The 19,827-nt window shown below is 35.1% G+C and overlaps 1 protein-coding gene across 17 annotated transcripts in view; it reads left to right on the plus strand.

The window, feature by feature from the left end:
* The window catches only part of ZNG1A (Zn regulated GTPase metalloprotein activator 1A), a 53,178-nt gene that overhangs the window by 16,686 nt on the left and 16,665 nt on the right, over positions 1 to 19,827 (plus strand). For 4 of the 17 annotated variants that reach the window (XR_012424771.1, XM_065530657.2, XM_005581862.5 and 1 more), the window contains exons 6-10: positions 522 to 559; positions 6,405 to 6,451; positions 8,125 to 8,211; positions 11,145 to 11,189; positions 17,398 to 17,454. Coding sequence is in view for 16 of the 17 variants with exons in the window: in XM_065530657.2 (XP_065386729.1) it covers positions 522 to 559; positions 6,405 to 6,451; positions 8,125 to 8,211; positions 11,145 to 11,189; positions 17,398 to 17,454 (274 nt within the window). In the remaining variant the exon portion in view is untranslated. Of the gene's footprint in view, positions 1 to 521; positions 560 to 6,404; positions 6,452 to 8,124; positions 8,212 to 11,144; positions 11,190 to 11,809; positions 11,938 to 12,507; positions 12,846 to 17,397; positions 17,455 to 19,827 lie in introns of those variants that run through there. The other 13 variants (XM_074017607.1, XM_005581863.5, XM_074017606.1 and 10 more) reach the window with 8 other exon arrangements.

Genomic DNA, 19,827 nt, shown 5'->3' on the forward strand with positions numbered 1-19,827 from the left:
ATATGTTATGTAAAACATTTTTATGAGTTGGATTTGGATTTGGTGAGAGATGTTAGGAATGATATCCTAAGATGTCTCATTATTTAGGCAATAATTTAAGTGTTAAGAAAATCTTGATTTTGATTATGTGAAAATAAACTAGAAATAACCTGTCTTAAGTACTTATCACATTTGACCATGTTATGAAATTTGACTTATATTTTGGATTGTAAGCTTTCTCAGTGCCAAGGAAATCTTATTTTCATATTTATTTAATTTAAAATTTTTATGTGTTTGATATCTTCTCTAGTGCCTTAAAATAATTCTAGCCACTCAGTACATATTTGAAATGCATTGACTTATTACTGGAATTTAGTTAAATGGCAGCACTGGCAAGAGAAAAACAGCACATTGTTTTATTGAGTAGCATTTGTGAACTGAAATAGGTTAGTTTTAATTTTCATTCTCAAGTATGGTTGCACAAATATTAATAAACACTTTTTTTTAAAAAAAAGGTGATTAAAATGTTTTTTCCTTTGTAGGTATCATAACTATTGTGGATTCAAAATATGGGTTAAAAGTAAGTTGAAAGATTGCTATGAGTGGCTCATTGTTGAGAGCTAGGAATATGGGGGTTGATTGTTTAATTTTCTTTATGTTTGTATCTGAAATTTTCTTTAACAAAAACCTTCTTCAAAAATATACCCTGAACAATAGGTGAAATTTGTGTTTTAATTACTAGTTCCTGTTAAATATTTCTTGTCTATTACTCTGAGTTTGATTTGGTGATAAAATTTGGAATTATAATTTGTAATAAGCATATGGGGTTAGGATAGAGTTTAGTATATATAACTCTTCACAAGGATTCAACCCCAATATTGATAAGTTTTTCTGTTCCATAGAAGAAACTGAGATTGATAAAGCATCTGAGATCTTATTTTTCTTGTTAAATTGCTATTAAACATACACAGGAAATGAGTTTTTTAAAAATATTGAAGACCTAGGTGATGGGTTAATAGGTGCAGCAAACCACCATGGCACACGTTTACGTATGTAACAAACCTGCATATCCTGAACATGTACCCTGGAACTTAAAATTTAAAAACTACATATTGAAGAAAATTAGGATATATACGTAGGATTAGTAAGAAGACTCTGTCCATTAAAAGGCATCTTGCATCGCTTCTTGGTCTTTTGGCTAAGATCAAGTGTAAAGGACATCCTGCTATGAATGTTTTTGTTAACTTCTAAGGTCCTTAAATGCATTTAAATGAAGTTTAATTTATAAAATGCATTTAGTAAGATCTTTAAAAGTATGTCGTTACATACAGTAAAATGATATTTCTCAACTCCCCGAGTGAAATACCACTTAAGGCAGAAGAGAATGAAATTATCCCACCCACTGACTTGGTCCAATCTGAGCATATGGATGGGGCCCAAAGCAGTAATTTCTTAGAAGTTTAAATTCAGTGTTTAAAAATTTGTGTCTGTTTTGTATCCAACCTCATAATGTATCTGAACGTGTTAATTTTTTTTTTTTTTTTTGGATACAGAGTCTCACTCTGTTGCCCAGGCTGGAGTACAGTGGCACAATCTTGGCTCACTGCAACTTCCACCTGCCAGGTTCAAGCGATTCCCTTGTTTCAGCCTCCTGAGTAACTGGGAGTACAGGTGCATGCCATCACATCCAGCTAATTTTGTATTTTTAGTACAGATGGGATTTTACCATGTTGACCAGCCTGGTCATGAACTCCTGACCTCAAGTGATCCACCCGCCTCAGCCTCCCAAAGTGCTGGGATTACAGGCGTGAGCCACTGAGCCTGGCCTGAACTTGTTAATGTTTAAGTTTGCTTTCTTTCCCCAAATCTTTGCTGAAATTATGCTTTCAGGGGATATGTCAGGTTTGTCAAATAGTTACCAATACCTCTTCACTGGGCCTTCTCTCCCTCGTTGATAGAGTGCCCTAATTTGAAAAGCTTGGAAGACAACTTTTTTAGAGTTTAAAATCTCAATTTATGAATTTATGAATATAATGTAAGAATCAAAGAATGATCCCAAATACAGTATTACAGTTTCATTCAGAAAAATTCCAATGACTGTTGGAAATCATATTTCTTGCAAAATGCTTATGGAGGTAGCAAAAACCCCCAAATTATTCATTTTGAGTGTTTATTATAGACATGTTTGAATCTATCTCTTCCATAAATTTATTACAAAATATGATATACCTATGTGACAGATAACTGCTAAGACTTTTTTTATAGACTTAGAATGCCATGCTGAAAGTCAGACTGTTTATGTATTTTATGATTATAGGAATAATTTTGTATGTATAGTTGAGTATGGAAAAGAATTAAATAGAATCTATTATCAGCATGATAGAGGCCAAAAAAACAAAGCAACATTCTGAATAATGCAAACACAGTAAACTTTTAACCTCCTGCCACCTTGATAAAACCTCTTAAATTATTAAATCAATATACCTACACAAAACTGACACACTGTCAGGATAATGGAAACTTTAGATTTTCTAAGTCGGATGCCAGATAAATAACTTTGCCTTGATGTAAAGAATTTTCCAACTTGTCCAATTCCTCTGGTTGCAAAGCTTGACCTCAGTAGCTGCTTGTGATTCAGAGAATTCTGAGGCAGTACAAGTAATGACACTTGGATAATGGGCAGCAATTTAAGAATGTCATGCTTCACAGAGCCAGCCCATCACAAGTAAAGCTGAGAAATGGTACCCTGTGGCCGGCCAGCCAAATTGAAACTGAAGTGGTAATTGATATCATGGGGTATCACTCTAATGGGATTGTCACCCATTGATCTGAAATATTCATTTTTTAATCATAGGCAAAGAATTGGACAACTTAAAATGACAGCTCTCTATTCTCAGGACTTGACACCCAGGCTACTGACATTGTTCTTTTCAGTTCTACAACTGTGACAGCATTTAATGCAATAGAAGCAATGAATGAAGTTACCCAGAAAAGGTCAAGTGAGAGGTTTCTTCTTGGTTCCTCTGTTATATTGCACAATCTGTTGAAACAATTCAGTCAGAAAACAGTTGGCTTGGAAAAGGCCAGAACAATAAATAGACTGATATTATGCAATAATTTTTTAAAAACTAAAATAGTGTTAGGTCAGTAACCAATCCATTTGAAAGAAATAGTTCCTTCTGGCTGCTGCGTTTTAAAAATGACACCAGACATCTTTGACACTAGATTTATTTCCACTCTGGTCAACAGTAGTGTTCTTTCATAGCCAGTGAATTTTAAGATAAGGTTTTTCTTTTCTTTCTTTCTCTTTTTTCGGTCCAGCTTCTTTCTTTATTTCTGCAGAAAAGGACACTCTGTAGCCCTTCGTGAAGTTATGTCTACAGTGGTGTTATTTCGGAGAGTTCCTTTGTTTCTCTCCCTAACCCCCCCCCCAGCTTTATTGAGGTATAATTGACAAGTAAAAATTATATATATTTAAGGTATACAATGTGTGAATTACATTATAAAACAATCGAACTAGTTAACATATCCATCACTTCACATTGTTTTTTTGGGGGGAGGGGGTGGTAAGAACAATTAAGATCTATCTCTTAGCAGATTTCAAGTATACAATAGAATTAACTACTGTCATCATGCTGTAATTAGCTCTCCATGACTTATGCATCCTGCATAACAAACTTAGTACTCTTTGACCAACATGTCACACCACTCCCCTTTAATTTCCTGTGTTTCTTGTGGTAAGTTAAATTGGGGTTTTGAACCTTAGCCTTTTGAATATGTTGGATTAATTAGTACCAAAATTATTTTTGTCTTTTTTGATATATAAGCAAAAGCTATAGTTCTTAAGCAGAGATAAGGAAGAATTTGGACATCTATGTAATATAAAATATTTTAAAAAGATTTTGCAAAAATTTTTTCTGCATTTACTTATACAAGTAGAACAGAATGCCAAAATTTCCATTTTGCTTTATTTTATAAATGAAAGTCATCTGACTTAATGACCAAATGGTATATAATGTATTATTGGAGAATGTTCTTTTGAACAGAAGACATTGGTTTTATACTTTTTTGCAGAGTTTGACTTGGGAAGGTAGGAAGTCACATGAGGGAAATGCAGGGCTGATGTCTAAAGAAAATAAATGTTAGTATGCACTTATTTTTTTAAATGTTTGTATAGTTTTCCTGTGTGCGTAGAAGAGAACATTTATCCCTTCTGCTATAGTTGTATATGATTACATAGAATTTTAATAGAGTTGTAAATATTGGCAGGCTTTCATTTGGGGTGATTTTCATTTATTTTTGTATTTGATACTTTCTGACTGCCTGGAGGCAGTAAAACGTTAGTCTACCACTGTTAGCTTTGAGTGAAGAATTCTAAAATTTTGGAGAGGTAAATGCATTTAAAACATTGTACATTACCATGTGAAACTACCATTTTATTAGTTACATTTAGGCATGGAAATGCAAAAACGAATCTGTAATTCTTCTGTCATATCATTTTTATGCCCCACAAATTCATAGCCAAATAGCCCCAATTTCATATGTTAAAAAAACTTCCATAAGGTCAATAATATAATATCTTGAAAAATATTTCAGTTTAAAAAGACTTTCAGTACTATAGGATCATTCAGAGGCTGATGCCTTGCCAAAAATATATCTGTTAAGTAGATTTACTGTTAAATGGTTAGAGATTTGTTGCTGCATGTTAGATGGCATTTTTCATGTAACATCTTTTGTGTATCCCCACAACAGGAGGTGTTAACTATAATTCATTCAACAAATATTTGTTGAGTCTGTGTGCCAGGCACCATTCCAAGGTCTGTTAACAGCCTTACTATCTGGAGGCAGAGTATATAACAATAGGACTTGTTGTAGCCTCAGGCCAAGATGAATTATGAAGAAAATATTAAACTTGGTCTTTTGGCATGGAATGATTTTTGATACAATACTTGCCAAGTTCTGTGACTTCCGTAATTGCAGAGTGGGTCTCCAGTTGAACAAGATTTTGCCTGAAGCATCATTGCCATGATTTTATTTCAGTTTTGTTTTCCTCCAAATAGAATTTGCTAAACTTTTAGAAGGAAAAGATGTTTCTTCTATAGACCTAATCAAGCTTGTTAAATAAAATTATTACCTGCTTGCTCTTAGGTTCCAAACTATTCAGATACTCCTAATGATCATCTCCCCATGAGTTATGAAATGGGCTTGGCTCTGATATATGATTATTAACTTTTGTGTAGCATTGTACACAGACTGATTTTATGTGACATGAAAGTTTTCACAAAAACTTTAAAATTATGTTCATTTTACTTGATGGGTGTGTGTTCAATTAAAAAAAAATAGTCCATGTGATTGTATATAAAATATAGTATCCTGTGATGATGAGGGTGTTAGATTTAGTTTCTTCCTTTATAAATGAAAATATCCTTCTCTCATAATTGTTATGAAAGCTAAATGAGAAATATATATAATTTATAAAGTTAAATTCAAGGATTTAATTAATTTGTAAAGTTGGCTTCAAATATAGAGTATTACTATAATCTAGTTGCCTCTAAACCTCAGTAGCCAGCTTTTTATTGTGACAGGGAACCTCTATTGAGGTTTGAGGTAATGAGGGTAAAAATGTAGTTTCTCAGAGAAGAAGCTTGTGACGTTGATGACTTTAGGGATGTAAACAGGATTATGAGGGGGAAAAAAAAAGAAACACAAAAAACCTTGCCTCCAGAGAGATGAAAACTACCACATGGGCTCTAAGTCCGTGTCAAAATATTTTTTGGAGTTGGCCTGACTCTGGAGAGGTCAGTAAAATAACTAGTTGCACTGAGAGGCCAGATTGGCAAGTATGGGTTTCTAAATGATAAACTGCTTTTAGGCTAGAATCAGAGCTGAATCAGCCCTCCCACCACTTATTTGTTTCTAGGGTGTTTGAAAGGCCTAGTACTGAGTTCACGTGATACACGATTGTGGGCTGGGGAGAAGGGAAGTATATTAGATTCTAAGAAACTGTATTTCAGTGGTTATCCTTTTTTTTTTTAAATAAGTAATAATGAATATTTAGAACAAGAACAGTTTTGTAAGAAGGAAAATACCTAAAATCTGAACTGTAATCTTCTGTGTTTTTATGACATTATGTGAATCAAAGGGGTTTTCCTTTTAAGTAAAAGAAAAAGTCAGGGGTATGAAATCCTAAACTCTCTTCTTCCGCCTATAAAACCCTACAGGTTCACTTGTAGAAAAAAAAATTGCAAATGGGGAAGAAAAATGCTTTCAGCTAGAAAAGTTAGTTTTGAATTTGTGTACCCAGTAACAGAACATGTTGAATTTTTATTAGATGCAAGAAGATGTCTATAAAGTAAAATCCTTTGTGTTGACATTAGATTTTTTATTGTATTGTAGTAACTTTATTCGAACTTTTTTTTGTTTAGCATTTAACAGAAGAGAAACCCGATGGCCTTATCAATGAAGCCACTAGGTATTCATATTTAAAGTATATATTGATCACTGGCTAATTGTAAAGAGAAAAATCACTAGGATGAAAACCAAAAACAAACTAAGAAATTTTAAAACATAGTCAAGGAAAATTTATTTTCTTTTTTCCCATAGTTGAATTATTGCTATCTATTTATAATGATCTGATAACTAAACTTTTACTTAAAATCATTTTTGTCGTAGCATAAAGTGAATGCTGAACACAGGAGTTCTGTAATTTTGAGGAACTCGGGAAATATTAACATTTAAAAAAAATTTTTATTATACAATTTCTTTGGGATTGAAGATATATATATATATATATATAATTATTATTATTATTTTTGAGACAGAATCTCACTCTGTCACCCAGGCTGAAGTACAGCAGATCTTGGCTCACTGCAACCTCTGCCTCCCAGGTTCAAGCGATTCTCTTGCCTCAGCCTCCCAAGTAGCTGGGATTACAGGCACCCGCCGCCATGCCCAGCTAATTTTTGTATTTTTTTTTTCTTTTTCTTTTTTTTTTTTGGTAGAGATGAGGTTTCACCATGTTGGCCAGGCTGGTCTTGAACTCCTGACCTCAGGTGATCCACCCATCTCCACCTCCCAAAGTGCTGGGGTTACAGGCATGAATCCCCTGCACCCGGCCTAACTTAAGTATTTTTGTAACTTTTTTCCTTATGAAAATATGGTTATTATAGAAAATATAAATAAGGCAAATAGAAAATAGCAAAATTAGATTTGTGATGTACATACTATTGAAACCTGCTTTTTCAGTGAACTAAAGTTAATTTAGTTTTGAGAATTTAGTTGTATTCTTTGAGATAAAGCATAAGACCCTGAAAAATTAAGGAAAATTGAAAGAATTTCCAGTTTTGCTATCCTGTTAAGAGAAAATAGAGCTTCTGATTATTATCATCTACTTTGTTATCTAGCATTCAGTCGACTGGATTCTTTACAAAGATAATATACAGTATATTTATAGTGATAAAGAAGAAATTTTTGCAATATCCTGATATATCTTCTGAAGTATAGCTTATTTTTTTTAAGAAATGGAGTCTTGCTATGTTGCCCAGGTTGGACTTGAACTCCTGGGCTTAAGGGATCCTCCTTCCTCAGCCTCCTAAGTAGCCGGGACTATAGGTATGGTCTGCCGTGCCCAGCTCTGAAGTATAGTTTTCAAAAAACCTGTTTAATACAGTTTTTAGTATTAAGTGAACTTATTCTATGTCTTTGAAAATTTTGGTAAATATTACAGTATTTTAGTATGTAAACTCTTCTTATTTTCACCATATTGGATATCTGAATTTTATGCTTTTCTTCACAAAGAAAATTATGAGTTTAAAATCATCCTTTTGATTGTAAACTTTTTGAGACTTATCTTTGTAGCACAAGAGTAGCAAGTAAGAGAACTTAGTAAATACTTTGCGAATGGGTAATGTGAAATCTGAACTTGTATAGTAATGAATGCAATTCATTCCCATTGAAAAATCAGCGGATTAGGAGTAAACTGAATCACTCCTATAGAGCACTATATAATTCTTAACTGATATATTGATCTACATGAGGTGTTCTTATTTATTTTTAATTTGTTAACATTTCTCTTTTGATATATTAATCTGCATGTGTGTATATTATTTTAAATTTCTTAATATTTCTTTTTGTTTGCTATTTTAGGCAAGTTGCTTTGGCAGATATCATTCTCATCAATAAAACAGACTTGGTTCCAGAAGAAGATGTAAAGAAATTAAGAATGACAATTAGGTACAAAATGATAAGTGTGTTAAGTGCCTACAGATCCATACTGTATACACAGAATATTTTTTACTCTGATTATTGCCCTGTAGAAACTTAAGGTACAAGGTTGACCTGCTTCAAGAACCATTAGGGAATCACATATGTTGTTGATGGCTAATTGTTATGTAAATAGTAATGCATAAAATTAGTCCCCAGTGCTTGCAGGATATAGTTTACAGTTAATAGACTGATATTCAGGGTCTTCTCACTCCATCCTTCTCCTGTCTTCTCTTTGACTCTTTCCTAATGTCAGTCTTCCCTAACTTTACCCAGGATAGTTAATTCACTTTCCCATGGATGCATCCTGCCAGTTCCTATCTTTACTCATAATGTATTCTCACTCTGCCAATCTCTGAATTCTTTCTTGTTTTTTTTTTAAATAATTTATTCTATAGAGCCTATTCTGTCTCTCCCCCACGCCTATGTGAAGTCTTCCCTGACTCAAGTGGTCTCACTTTTCCCTGAACTCTCACTGACTTCATCTTCCTTAACTGTCAACCATGCCTTGTCTTCCAGCTTGGTTTTTTTTTTTTTTTTTTTTTTTTGAGACGGAGTGTTCGCTCTGTCGCCCAGGCTGGAGTGCAGTGGCACAATCTCAGCTCACTGCAAGCTCCGCCTTCCGGGTTTACGCCATTCTCCTGCCTCAGCCTCCGGAGTAGCTGGGACCACAGGCGCCCGCCACCACGCCTGGCTCGTTTTTTTTGTATTTTAGTAGAGACGGGGTTTCACCATGTTAGCCAGGATGGTCTCGATCTCCTGACCTCGTGATCTGCCCGTCTCGGCCTCCCAAAGTGCTGGGATTACAGGCGTGAGCCACCGCGCCCGGCCCCAGCTTGCTTTAATATCTTCTTTGTCCATAGCCAAGGCAGATCAGCATAGGACAATCAGGACAATATGAATGATGCTCAAATATGTGCTAACAGTCATTTTGCTGACTGTTCTGGAGACTCCCATTCCTTTTGAAAACAAAGATAGATTTTTCAAATGAGGTTATAGTTCAGGCACTTTGTTTTGAATTATTTTGTAAGACCTGAACTAACAAAAGCCCTATACAGAGAGACATTTGGTAGCTATTATTATTGGTTATCTTTAATGTGTACAATGCTTTGAGCGTGATGGCTCAAAATTACTATTCTTAGTATTTGTAAGTTCTACTGACATCAGATTTTGAATCTGTCATCTCAGTTCATATAGTACATATTATAAATTGAATCAATAAAGGTAAGGCTCATTAGATTATTTGCAATGATTAATGATTGTGGAAGAAAGAAATTCATAATTTTTCCACATATTTCATCTTATTTTAATAGTAAAGTCCTTAAACTTTACTATAAACAAAATGTCTCCATGTGAAGGGTAGGTATTGTTGCATCGTGTTGAAGATCACACGGACCTTGGAATCTGCTTGAGTTCTAATCCTTGGTCTGTTTCTCATTGTCTTAGGGAGCTTATTTACCCTTTGAAAGCCTTCTCTGTAAAAGGCATAATGCCTATCATAAGTTTGTTTTGAGTATTACATGAGACAATGTTGGTAAACTTTTCACAGTGCTGACACATAGTAAGTGCTCTGTTAGCTATTATTATGTAATTTTTTTCTTAGCTTACATAGTAAGTTCAAGGTATAGTAAAAAAGGGAAAAAAGAAGAAGATGGCTGATTTTGAAAAGGTGAAAGTGATGAATGAAGATTGCTTTTACATTTTTTGACACTGGTCTTCTAATCTTGTTTCTCTTCAAAAATCTTGTGCACCATTGTGATTGCTAAGAAGAACACAATCTATTTAGCAAACGTTTTTGGCATAAAAGGAATGATAATTATTACGTGGCTTTTATATCCTTATAGAGACCTAAGCTAAATCTCTGACACTGACAATATTGACTATTACCCAGCTTGTTAACAGTACTAGAAATGAATTTGGAAGAAGCAATTTGATAAATTACACACCCTTTTGGCTTTTACCCCCCCTTTATATCAGACTTGTGACTGACTCAGAATCATATTTGGGGAGTTGAACAAAGGTAAACATGTTTGAGAGGGAATAGCCATCAGACTATAGAGTATATTCAAAAAAGAAGATTAAGAATTTTGTAAAGTAGTGGAGAGACTTGCCTCAGAATCATTATATGTGGGAAGCCTTACTCATGAGAACAAACTTGAACAAGTAGCAAGAATCTTGGGTAAGTAACCCTAAAGACAATTGAATTCATGATAGAGAATTGATGATTGATGATAGACGATGGAAAAGATAAATAGATGAGATATACAGTATGTTGAAAAGGTTTTAACAGGTACTTTTTGGTGCCATACAAAGCCATATTCTATAGTATCAAAAGAGGGAGAACAGGCATAACAGGTAGAGAACCTAGTTAGGGAACTGAAGAGGTTATTCTATAAAGGAACCTGGGATGTGTGACTTAGAATTACTGTGAATACTAAGGACAGGCTGGGGGCAAAGCCATTTACAACCAGGTTTTTATTTTTAGTGTGTATATAGCCATTTCTACTATGTATGCCTGAGGAAAAAAGTGACCACCGTAAAAATTTTGAGTATCTACTCATTTTTAAGAACATTAGGATAACTGACTACTTATGAATGACTTTTTCTAAAGTGAAGCATCTTTTTAATTAATCACAAAGTAGCCCTTAATCTGACAGTTGTGTGAAGTTTTGTATATATGTTTTATTGATGTGTGAGTGGAATATATGTGATTTATGGTTTGAAGGAAAATCATAATTATATTTTAAAGCAAGTTTTGTTTTTCTGTTTTTAATTTTTTTTTGGTTCCAGATGTATTTGTGTATGCTTATTTCCTGTTTTAGAAATAATGTACTTTGTATACTTTTTTAAAAAGTTAATTTTTACTTTTAAACTTTGTCTTCCTCATCTATTATTTATTTCAGATCCATAAATGGACTAGGACAAATCTTAGAAACACAAAGATCAAGGTACTTTTAAAAAGCTATTCCTAATATACTAACAACAAATCATTTTAGTTATTAATAATAAACATTAAGTAATTGACAAATACGCTTGATTCTAATATAAGAAAGATGTAAGTGCATTTAAAAAGAATTGGATCCAAAATGTTGTTTGGAATGCTCTTACTAAGTTAGTTTGGCATATTTAGCTAGTACATTTGCCTGTCTTTAAAACTAAGATTACAAAGCCATGATAACACTATGTAAGTGTTTGCTTAAGGAGGAAGAAAAGACTTCTAAACACTCAAGAGGATAACTCAGTACAGAAATCTGAAGAAGTATATTGAGGAATCTTCTCTTAATTTGAAGTCTTTAAATGGCTTTTTAATATTTTAAAAGCCTTCTTAGTGTTTCATAGTTGCCAAAAAATACATGGAGTCTTTACCGTGAAGTTCCTGACAAATTCTTTTATTAAATTTTGATTTTCATTTTCTCTAGGTTCTGTTCCTAAAACATCTGTGAAGTGTGTTTCTGTAGATTAAACTCTGTTTTCCATTGAATGTTATCTTAATTTCAGAAAATTTCTGTGCAGGGTTTTTTTTGTTAAACTCATTTTTTTTTTTTTTTTTTTTTTTTTGGTGAGAAAGGCTCAGCAGCTGATAGACTCAGCAACAGGCAGCCAGGAGCTCTGAGACTCACAGCTGGCAGTCTAGTTCAACTCAGTCTCTACTTGAGAGATTCTTTCTTTGGAAGTACAGTAGAGGCCTTAGGTGAGTGGCTTGTCTGCTATGGCAGAGATTAGAGGTGCTGACAGACTGCCATAAGTGTTAGGCAGCAGCAGCGGCAGCTGCTTATATGCATGTGAACAGCTGGGGAATTTGGTATGCATTCTCAGGAGCCACTCATCTGCTGGCAGAGGTAGCAGAAGAATGCTCTTAATGTAAGTCCTCTACAACCATACACCAAATGTGCTCCCCGCATTTCAAATTCCACTGTAGAAAGTCTCTGATAATCTCATTTATACCATGAGCCATTCCTCAGTATCTGTCTTCTTCCTGTTAGTGTTCTACAATTCCTTTCTCCTTAATTTTTCTCCTCTTTACAAAATGTCACACAGACAAGTGCATAATACTTAAACAAGCTTTTAAAAATAATGGTCATAAATAGCTTTGGTTCTGTCTTAATATTCGTATTTATAAACATTTTCAGTCAAGTCTCTTCTCTTGTTTTCATTTTGGAAATATCCATGTCCTGAATAAAAGTTTCATCTTGATTAGTTTATTATGTAACAATTTAGTTTGTTTGACATTTCTAACTTTTATTTCTAACATTTGCTTTATTATAGAACAGTAAACATGCAGTGATTGATTTTTGTTACTTCAAGTGGATGAGTGAGCAAGTGACTAAAATCTTCTTCTGTGAATTCTTCTTCAGTGTATGGAGGTTGCCAATGCATCTGAGAATCTAGGGACTTTCTGAAATAGTACTTCCTTGCTATGAGGACTGAAGTTGGATTAGAATCCTTTTCAATGAAGATCAGATGTCCTGAGTAGAATTTTTATTATTGGGTCCTGAATCTTACATTAAATATTCTCTCAAATTCCTTGAGGCATAGCAACTTGAGCTTACCAGTTTAGAAATTGGAGATTTGGACTGGGTGTGGTGGCTCAGCCTGTAATCCCAGCACTTTGGGAGGCTGAGGTGGGCAGATCATGAGGTCAGGAGATTGAGACCATCCTGGCTAACATGGTGAAACCCTATCTCTACTAAAAATACAAAAAAATTAGCTAGGTGAGGTGGTGGGCGCCTGTAGTCCCAGCTACTCGGGAGGCTGAGGCAGGAGAATGGCGTGAACCCAGGAGGCGGAGCTTGCAGTGAGCTGAGATCGCACCACTGCACTCCAGCCTGGGCGACAGAGCGAGACTCTGTCTCAAACAAACAAACAAACAAACAAACAAAAAAACCTGGAGATTTGGTTAACAAAATAGTCAAAGTCACTCTTATAGAAGTTTTGTTTTATTGTTTTTTAAAAAATTTTACCATTGTGTAGCTGACAAGTACTGACAATAAACTGCTATAAGCATGTGTAGAAAAAGGCTCACCTTGAGTAGTTAAGAGTAAGGAAAAGGAATAGTGTGTAGCATCGTCTTATTGGTAAGACTTAAGTTGATTTACTAGCAAATGGAAGTACTAGTGAACCACACAGATTTCAGATGTAGGAGTAAAAGATGAGAAGATGTGTCATTTTAATCTTCTCTAGACTTTTTCCTAATTTTTAGAAATGTAAGTGGACTGAACAGAGGAAAACCAAAACACAGTTGGTCAATAATAAGTTTAATTAATTTGACAAACTGCCTGCTATGCATTTCATAGCATTTTAAGGACTATTTAAGCAACGGATAAGGCAAAAACTGCCTTTAAGGAGATCAGTCATTGGGGGGAAACAGAGAAGCAAACAAACAAAAAGGCAACATATTAGATATTAATATAAATACAAGAATTTTAAAAGCACAGAGTTCTATAATAATAGGAAAATAGAGGGAATGATTACTCAACTTTTCTTGAAAAAGAGTCAGGAAAATATTGACCGAGAAGGCAGTCATTGACCTAAGTCTTAAATAATGAGTAAGCCTTTTACAGATGGACTAGGGTGGGGACAACTTTCCAGGTATAAGGAAGATTTTGTATTCCAGGGACCTTCGAATATTTTAGAATGGCTAGAAAACTTGGTATTATGTAGCACAGAAAAAGTGGTATGACTGAAGAGATAGAGAACTTACCACAAAGGGTCTTGAATGCCATGCTACATAGTTTGGATTTTCTTCTGTAGGGAGCAAGGAGTTAGTGAAGGGTTTTAAAAGCAATATGACTCTAGGGAGGTAGATTCAATGTGGGGCTAATCTCTGAGGTATAGGAAATACAGGAAAGAGGAGCAATAGGTCAGGTAGTGGTGGAAGTAGGTTTGGAAAATGTGATTAGTTTTGTAAACATTTTTGAGTTCGAAGTGCCACTGGGGAAGGCATTTGGAAATTTATTTCTAGAGTTCAAGACTGAGCTATCATTGCAGTTTGCTCAGCTATTTACTGAGCTATCTACTGTCAATTTGGATAGTATCTACAATTTGCATTGTAGATACTGGATACTTGGATTGGCTGGTGCACCCTGTTTGTGAGACTCACTGGAGTTTGAAGAGATGATCATTGGAAAATATCCCTAAGTAGTAGCTGCAATTCCAGCCCCACCTTGGAGAGCCAAAATGCTCTTTGTTTTCACTCTCCTGTCCTTGGTCTTAAGCTACTTAAGCAGCTTTTAGACATAGGGAAAATTAAAAGCATCTCTTTTAGGAAAAACATTAGGTACTTCTGGAATAGAGAGTTCAAGAAATTAGGGGAAAAATGAACTTTTGAAGCTTTTTCTTTCCCTTTTTTTTTTACTTCATTCTTTTACTCAGTTTTAAAATGCTGGTAATGGTTTTTTGTTTTTTGTTTTTTGTTTTTTGTGTGTGTGTGTGTGGCCATTTTAGTGCTTTGGAAAAGATCTGATGGTTTTATCTCCAAAGGAGGAAATTAATTTGATGCCATGGAAATTAGTTTTCTAGTCGTATGCCTTGAATGAGTGAAGAATTTCTTTTTCATGGTGGTACTAAATTTGGGGAAAGCTATAGAAACTTTCATCTGGAAGCTTACACTTTTCTTCTTTATTGAAAATTTGGTGAGAGACTTGGATATTTTATTATTTTCTGTAAAAGAGTGTAATTTGTTGTACAGATCTAATATTGATCCTTTTTTTGGAAGTATGGAAAGAATCTGAGTATAAAGCAGAATTACCTCTGGATGACATGTATTCTCAAGGACACTGTCACAGTGAAACAATTTATTTAGAAGCTTGTGTTTCCAAATTGTTGAATTTGATATTCACAAAATTGGCATGTGTAAACTTTATTAAACTTTAAGCTGTTTCTTAAGGTGAAGATGACAAACTTGGAGGGAAACTCCATTCATTTGGTTTATTTTTATTTTTTTATCTTTTTGAGACAGAATCTCACTCTGGTGTGAGACAGAATCTCACTCTGTCCCCCAAGATGGAATGTGGTGGTGCGATCTCGGCTCACTGAAACCTCTGCCTCCTGGGTTCAAGCAATTCTCCTGCTTCACCCTCCCTGTAGCTGGGATTACAGGTGTGCGCCACCACACCCAGCTAATTTTTCTATTTTTAGTAGAGATGGGATTTCGCCACATTGGCCAGGCTGGTGTCAAACTCCTGGCCTCAAAGTGATCTGCCCACCTTGGCCTCCCAAAGTGCTGGGATTACAGGCATGAGCCACTGTGCCCCTCATTTGTGACCTGTCAATATAAATATGCTCAGTAGTGGGGGGAGAGGTGGGGGGTGAAAAAGGAAATATGTTTAATATTAAGACTTTGGCCTCTTAGTGTAAACTGATATTCAAAAATTTATTTATTTATTTTTTTTTTTTTTGAGACGGAGTCTCACTCTGTCGCCCGGGCTGGAGTACAGTGGCCGGATCTCAGCTCACTGCAAGCTCCGCCTCCCGGGTTTACGTCATTCTCCTGCCTCAGCCTCCCGAGTAGCTGGGACTATAGGCGCCCGCCACCTCGCCCGGCTAGTTTTTTGTATTTTTTTAGTAGAGACGGGGTTTCACTGTGTTAGCCAGGATGGTCTCGATCTCCTGGCCTCGTGATCCGCCCGTCTCGGCCTCCCAAAGTGCTGGGATTACAGGCTTGAGCCACCGCGCCCGGCCAAAAATTTCTTTATAGAACATTTGCTTCTTTGCTTGATCATTTTTCTAATTCTGTACATCTGAAATGCCCAGAATTTGAGTTGTTGTTATAGTCTATTAACATAGAACTTTGGAGTAATAAGATGGGAATTTGTCTGCCTTTTGCCAAGACAAGCATTCATAATCTAACACAGTATTGTTGCCATGAGTATGAGTATGTGATAGACTGTTGAGAATAAACGAAGCAGGCACAGTTGGTCAGTCCTAAGATAAAGGAGATGTTTTTTCTTATATGTTTGTGCATTAAAAAAAAAAAATCTTGAATCTGACCAATGATTTTTTTTTTCCTTGTAAGAAAATTTAACAAATGTTTGGTAAGCTTCTGGAATCTAAATTTGAAATTATACATTTGTCATTTTCTTTAAACATTTCTTCACCTTAACTTTGATTATGGAGAAATCACTATCCTCTGCTGTATTTTTTTTTTTTTTCTGTGCCAGGCTGGAGTGCAGTGGTGCAATCTTGGCTCACTGCAACCTCCGCCTCCGGGGTTCAAGTGATTCTCCTGCCTCAGCCTCCCAAGTAGCTGGGACTATAGGCACGTGCCACCACACCCAGCTAATTTTCGTGTTTTTGGTAGAGACACGGTTTCACCACGTTGGCCACGGCCAGGATGGTCTTGATCTCTTGACCTTGTGATCCGCCTGCCTCAGCCTCCCGCAGTGCTGGGATTACAGGCATGAGCCACCACGCCCGGCCTGTCCTCTGCTGTTTTCTGAGCTTATGTTAAAATTATAACTCAATCACCAGTCTTTATAAATTTGCTTTTTTATATTTAAACCAAACCTAATGTTAATTGTGATGTTATTCTCACCTGATTTGAATCATTGGATTCAATTAAATAAGTTTAATTATCATTAAATAATTCTAAGAGAAATAATGTCTATTCGGATGTCGGGAATTTTCTTTCTACATGCAGCCCCATTCTGAATGAATGAAATCAAATCATGTGAAGATCAGGGTCCTAGAGTAACTTAATATTTTGTACATTGGTTATTTGACTTCTCGTTTTTATATTACATGTTATATCGGGGAGGGGGAATAAAAGAAATACAAAAATTGCAGAGGTATTTGGAATGTACCTATTTGTTAATTCTATTTGTCATTTCTTTTGTTTCATCTTTTGAGTAATAAACTGCTTGGAAAAGTTTCTGTTCTTTAGCTTATTTTTTTTTAGCTATAAAAATGTATTTGGAAAGCTCATAAATTTCAGGATTGAAAAGATAATTGAAAGTTAAAAAAAAAAGCTAATTCATTGAAGTAATAACCAAATAATTTTCAATCTTGATTCAACTGTGATTCAAATCTTATACCATTTGCCCACTTCTATGAATTTTATGTATAAAATTTTTTAAGAGTCAGAGATTTTTTTTCTTGATTAATTGGATATATTTTCACAGAATTTCCAACTGCTCATGTTAGTTTTCTTCCTTTTAGAGTTGATCTCTCTAATGTATTAGATCTTCATGCCTTTGATAGTCTCTCTGGAATAAGGTATGTTTTGTATAATTTGCTTACTTTTATTGTTATGTAGCTTTTTTTCCCATAGTTAACGGGAATGATTTGCACAATTGCATCCTTGATTTAAGCTTCCTGCCATTCCTTTGGCGTACAAGACCATTCTTAATGAGATGTGTTCTTGGAAGTTTTACTAATTGGTTGTTTGGAAATCATATTGCATTTCCCTGTAGAAATTATAGTGTAAATGATAGTTAACTTTAGAGGCTAATCGTTAACACTTCTACACTAAACACTATGTATAACACTCTTTCTATGAGAAAATGCATGAAATACATAGAAAAGTTTAGCTTAGGGTTCTCACACAAATAACTCTCTTCACTTTAATAATGGATTAGTTTTCTGCCTTCTGTGGGGAATCTTTTTGGTAAGGGAGAGAAGAAAGATTAGTTATTCTTGTGCATCAGTATCTTTTTCTTTTTTTATTATAGTCTGAACATCTAACATGAGATCTACCCTCTTAACAATTTTTTAAGTGTACAATACAGTATTGCTAACTATGGGCATGAGGATGTGCAGCAGATCTCTGGAACGTTTCACTCTTTATAACTGAAGCTGTATACCCCTTGAATAGCAGCTTCCCATTTCCCTATCTTTGTAGCCCCTGGCATCCACAATTCTACACTCTTTCTGTGGGGTTGACTATTTTAATTACCTGACACAAGTGGAATCATGCATTATTTGTCTTTCTGTGACTGGTTTATTTCACGTAGCATAAAGTCATCAAGGTTCATCCATGTTTTTGCATATGGCAAGGTTTCCTTTTTAAGGCTGAGTAATATTCCATTTTCTACATATACCACATTTACTTTATCCCTTTTTCTGTTAGTGGACATTTAACTTGTTCTCACAGCTTGGCTATTGCAAATAATGCTGCAATGAATATCTCATAAGTCTCATGTATGTCCATATAAGATCATGAACATGGACATCTCTCTGGGCAGTTTGAATTGGTGGGGCAGGTTTGCTTAAGGGTAGGCATGGCGGGTGGCTCTATACTTGAGATTTCTAATTCTCATTCCTATATGTATTTCTTTTCTTTTTTATTTATTTTTTTTTTGAGATGGGGTTCTCTGTCACCCAGGCTGGAGTGCAGTGGCACAAACATAGCTTACTGCAGCCTCGACCTCCTGGGCTCAAGCAATCCTCCCATCTCAGCCTCCTGAGTAGCTGGGACCACAGGCATGTGTCACTATGCTTGACTGTTTTTCTTTTTAATTTTCTGTAAGCATGGGATCTTGCTATATTGCCTAGGCTGGTCTCAAACTCCTGGGCTCAAGTGGTCCTCCTGCCTCAGCCTCCCAAAGTGCTGGGATTACATGTGTGGGCCATCACACCCAGCCTTATATATATATTTCTAATTTTGCCTTAGCCATGCCCTTAAAAGCTAATTCTATTTTCAACTAGTTTTTTTTTTTTTTTCCACCTTCAGTCTGTAGTATTGTTCACATTTTGAAAACAATACCTACAGTAACCTGTGAGGTAGGACACGATAGTGTTTTATTGGACCCCTTTTACTTTATAAATTGGAAAAATTAAATTTGCATGTAGTTTGTAGAAAAAAAAAAAGAAAGAAAGAAAAAGAAATTGATTGAGATTATTTCAGCAACCAGAAGTCTGGGATAGGCAGTGCAGTTATTCCTCCTTCTCAGTTTGGAAACTGAAGCTCAGAGAGTAAACTTGTCAGTGACAGTGTTATTCAAGAAGTTGTCTTCAGTTGAGAGAGATGTTTTTCACCTGTAGCTCTGGTATTGGAGCAGTACCTTTTTAGACTAAACAAATTATGGCTAAAATTATAAAGGTATTTTCGGGGTACCTGGAAAAAATCAGCATTTTGCTTTTCTAGTTCCTGTTAGTAGGAAGGCAGAAAAGTTTGGTGTACCTGAATTACATGTGAGTTATTTCCATTTTTCTAAAAATTCTTATAAATTATGTAAGGTAAAAATGACCACTTGTTGTTTTATGGTAAATATAGTTATATCCTTTCAAGCCACTGCTGTACAAAGTTGTGAAATCGCCCTGAGCTTTTTTCCCTCATGTCAGCTTCAGGTGTCCAGTATCACTTATGCTTGATAATGATTGTATGAAAATCATTCAGAATTATGCTGTTTTTTCATATGAAACTTTTGTTTTACTAATTTTGAAATGACTGTTCTTCCATTAAACTAATACAGCCCTAAGCATAAATTTGGCTTGTTCATTTAAAAATGGTCCTTTTTTCCCATCTTAGTTCTGGCTTTACTAGGGAGATGGATTGGCTGAGGTTGTCATCTAATTCTGGGAGCTTAAGAGCCTTTGTCTTTTGCTACCCATTTCTGAAATAACCAGAAGACTAGTCCATCCTAACTT

This window comes from Macaca fascicularis, chromosome 15, assembly GCF_037993035.2.
Source record: "Macaca fascicularis isolate 582-1 chromosome 15, T2T-MFA8v1.1".
NCBI classification, from domain to species: Eukaryota; Metazoa; Chordata; class Mammalia; order Primates; family Cercopithecidae; genus Macaca; species Macaca fascicularis.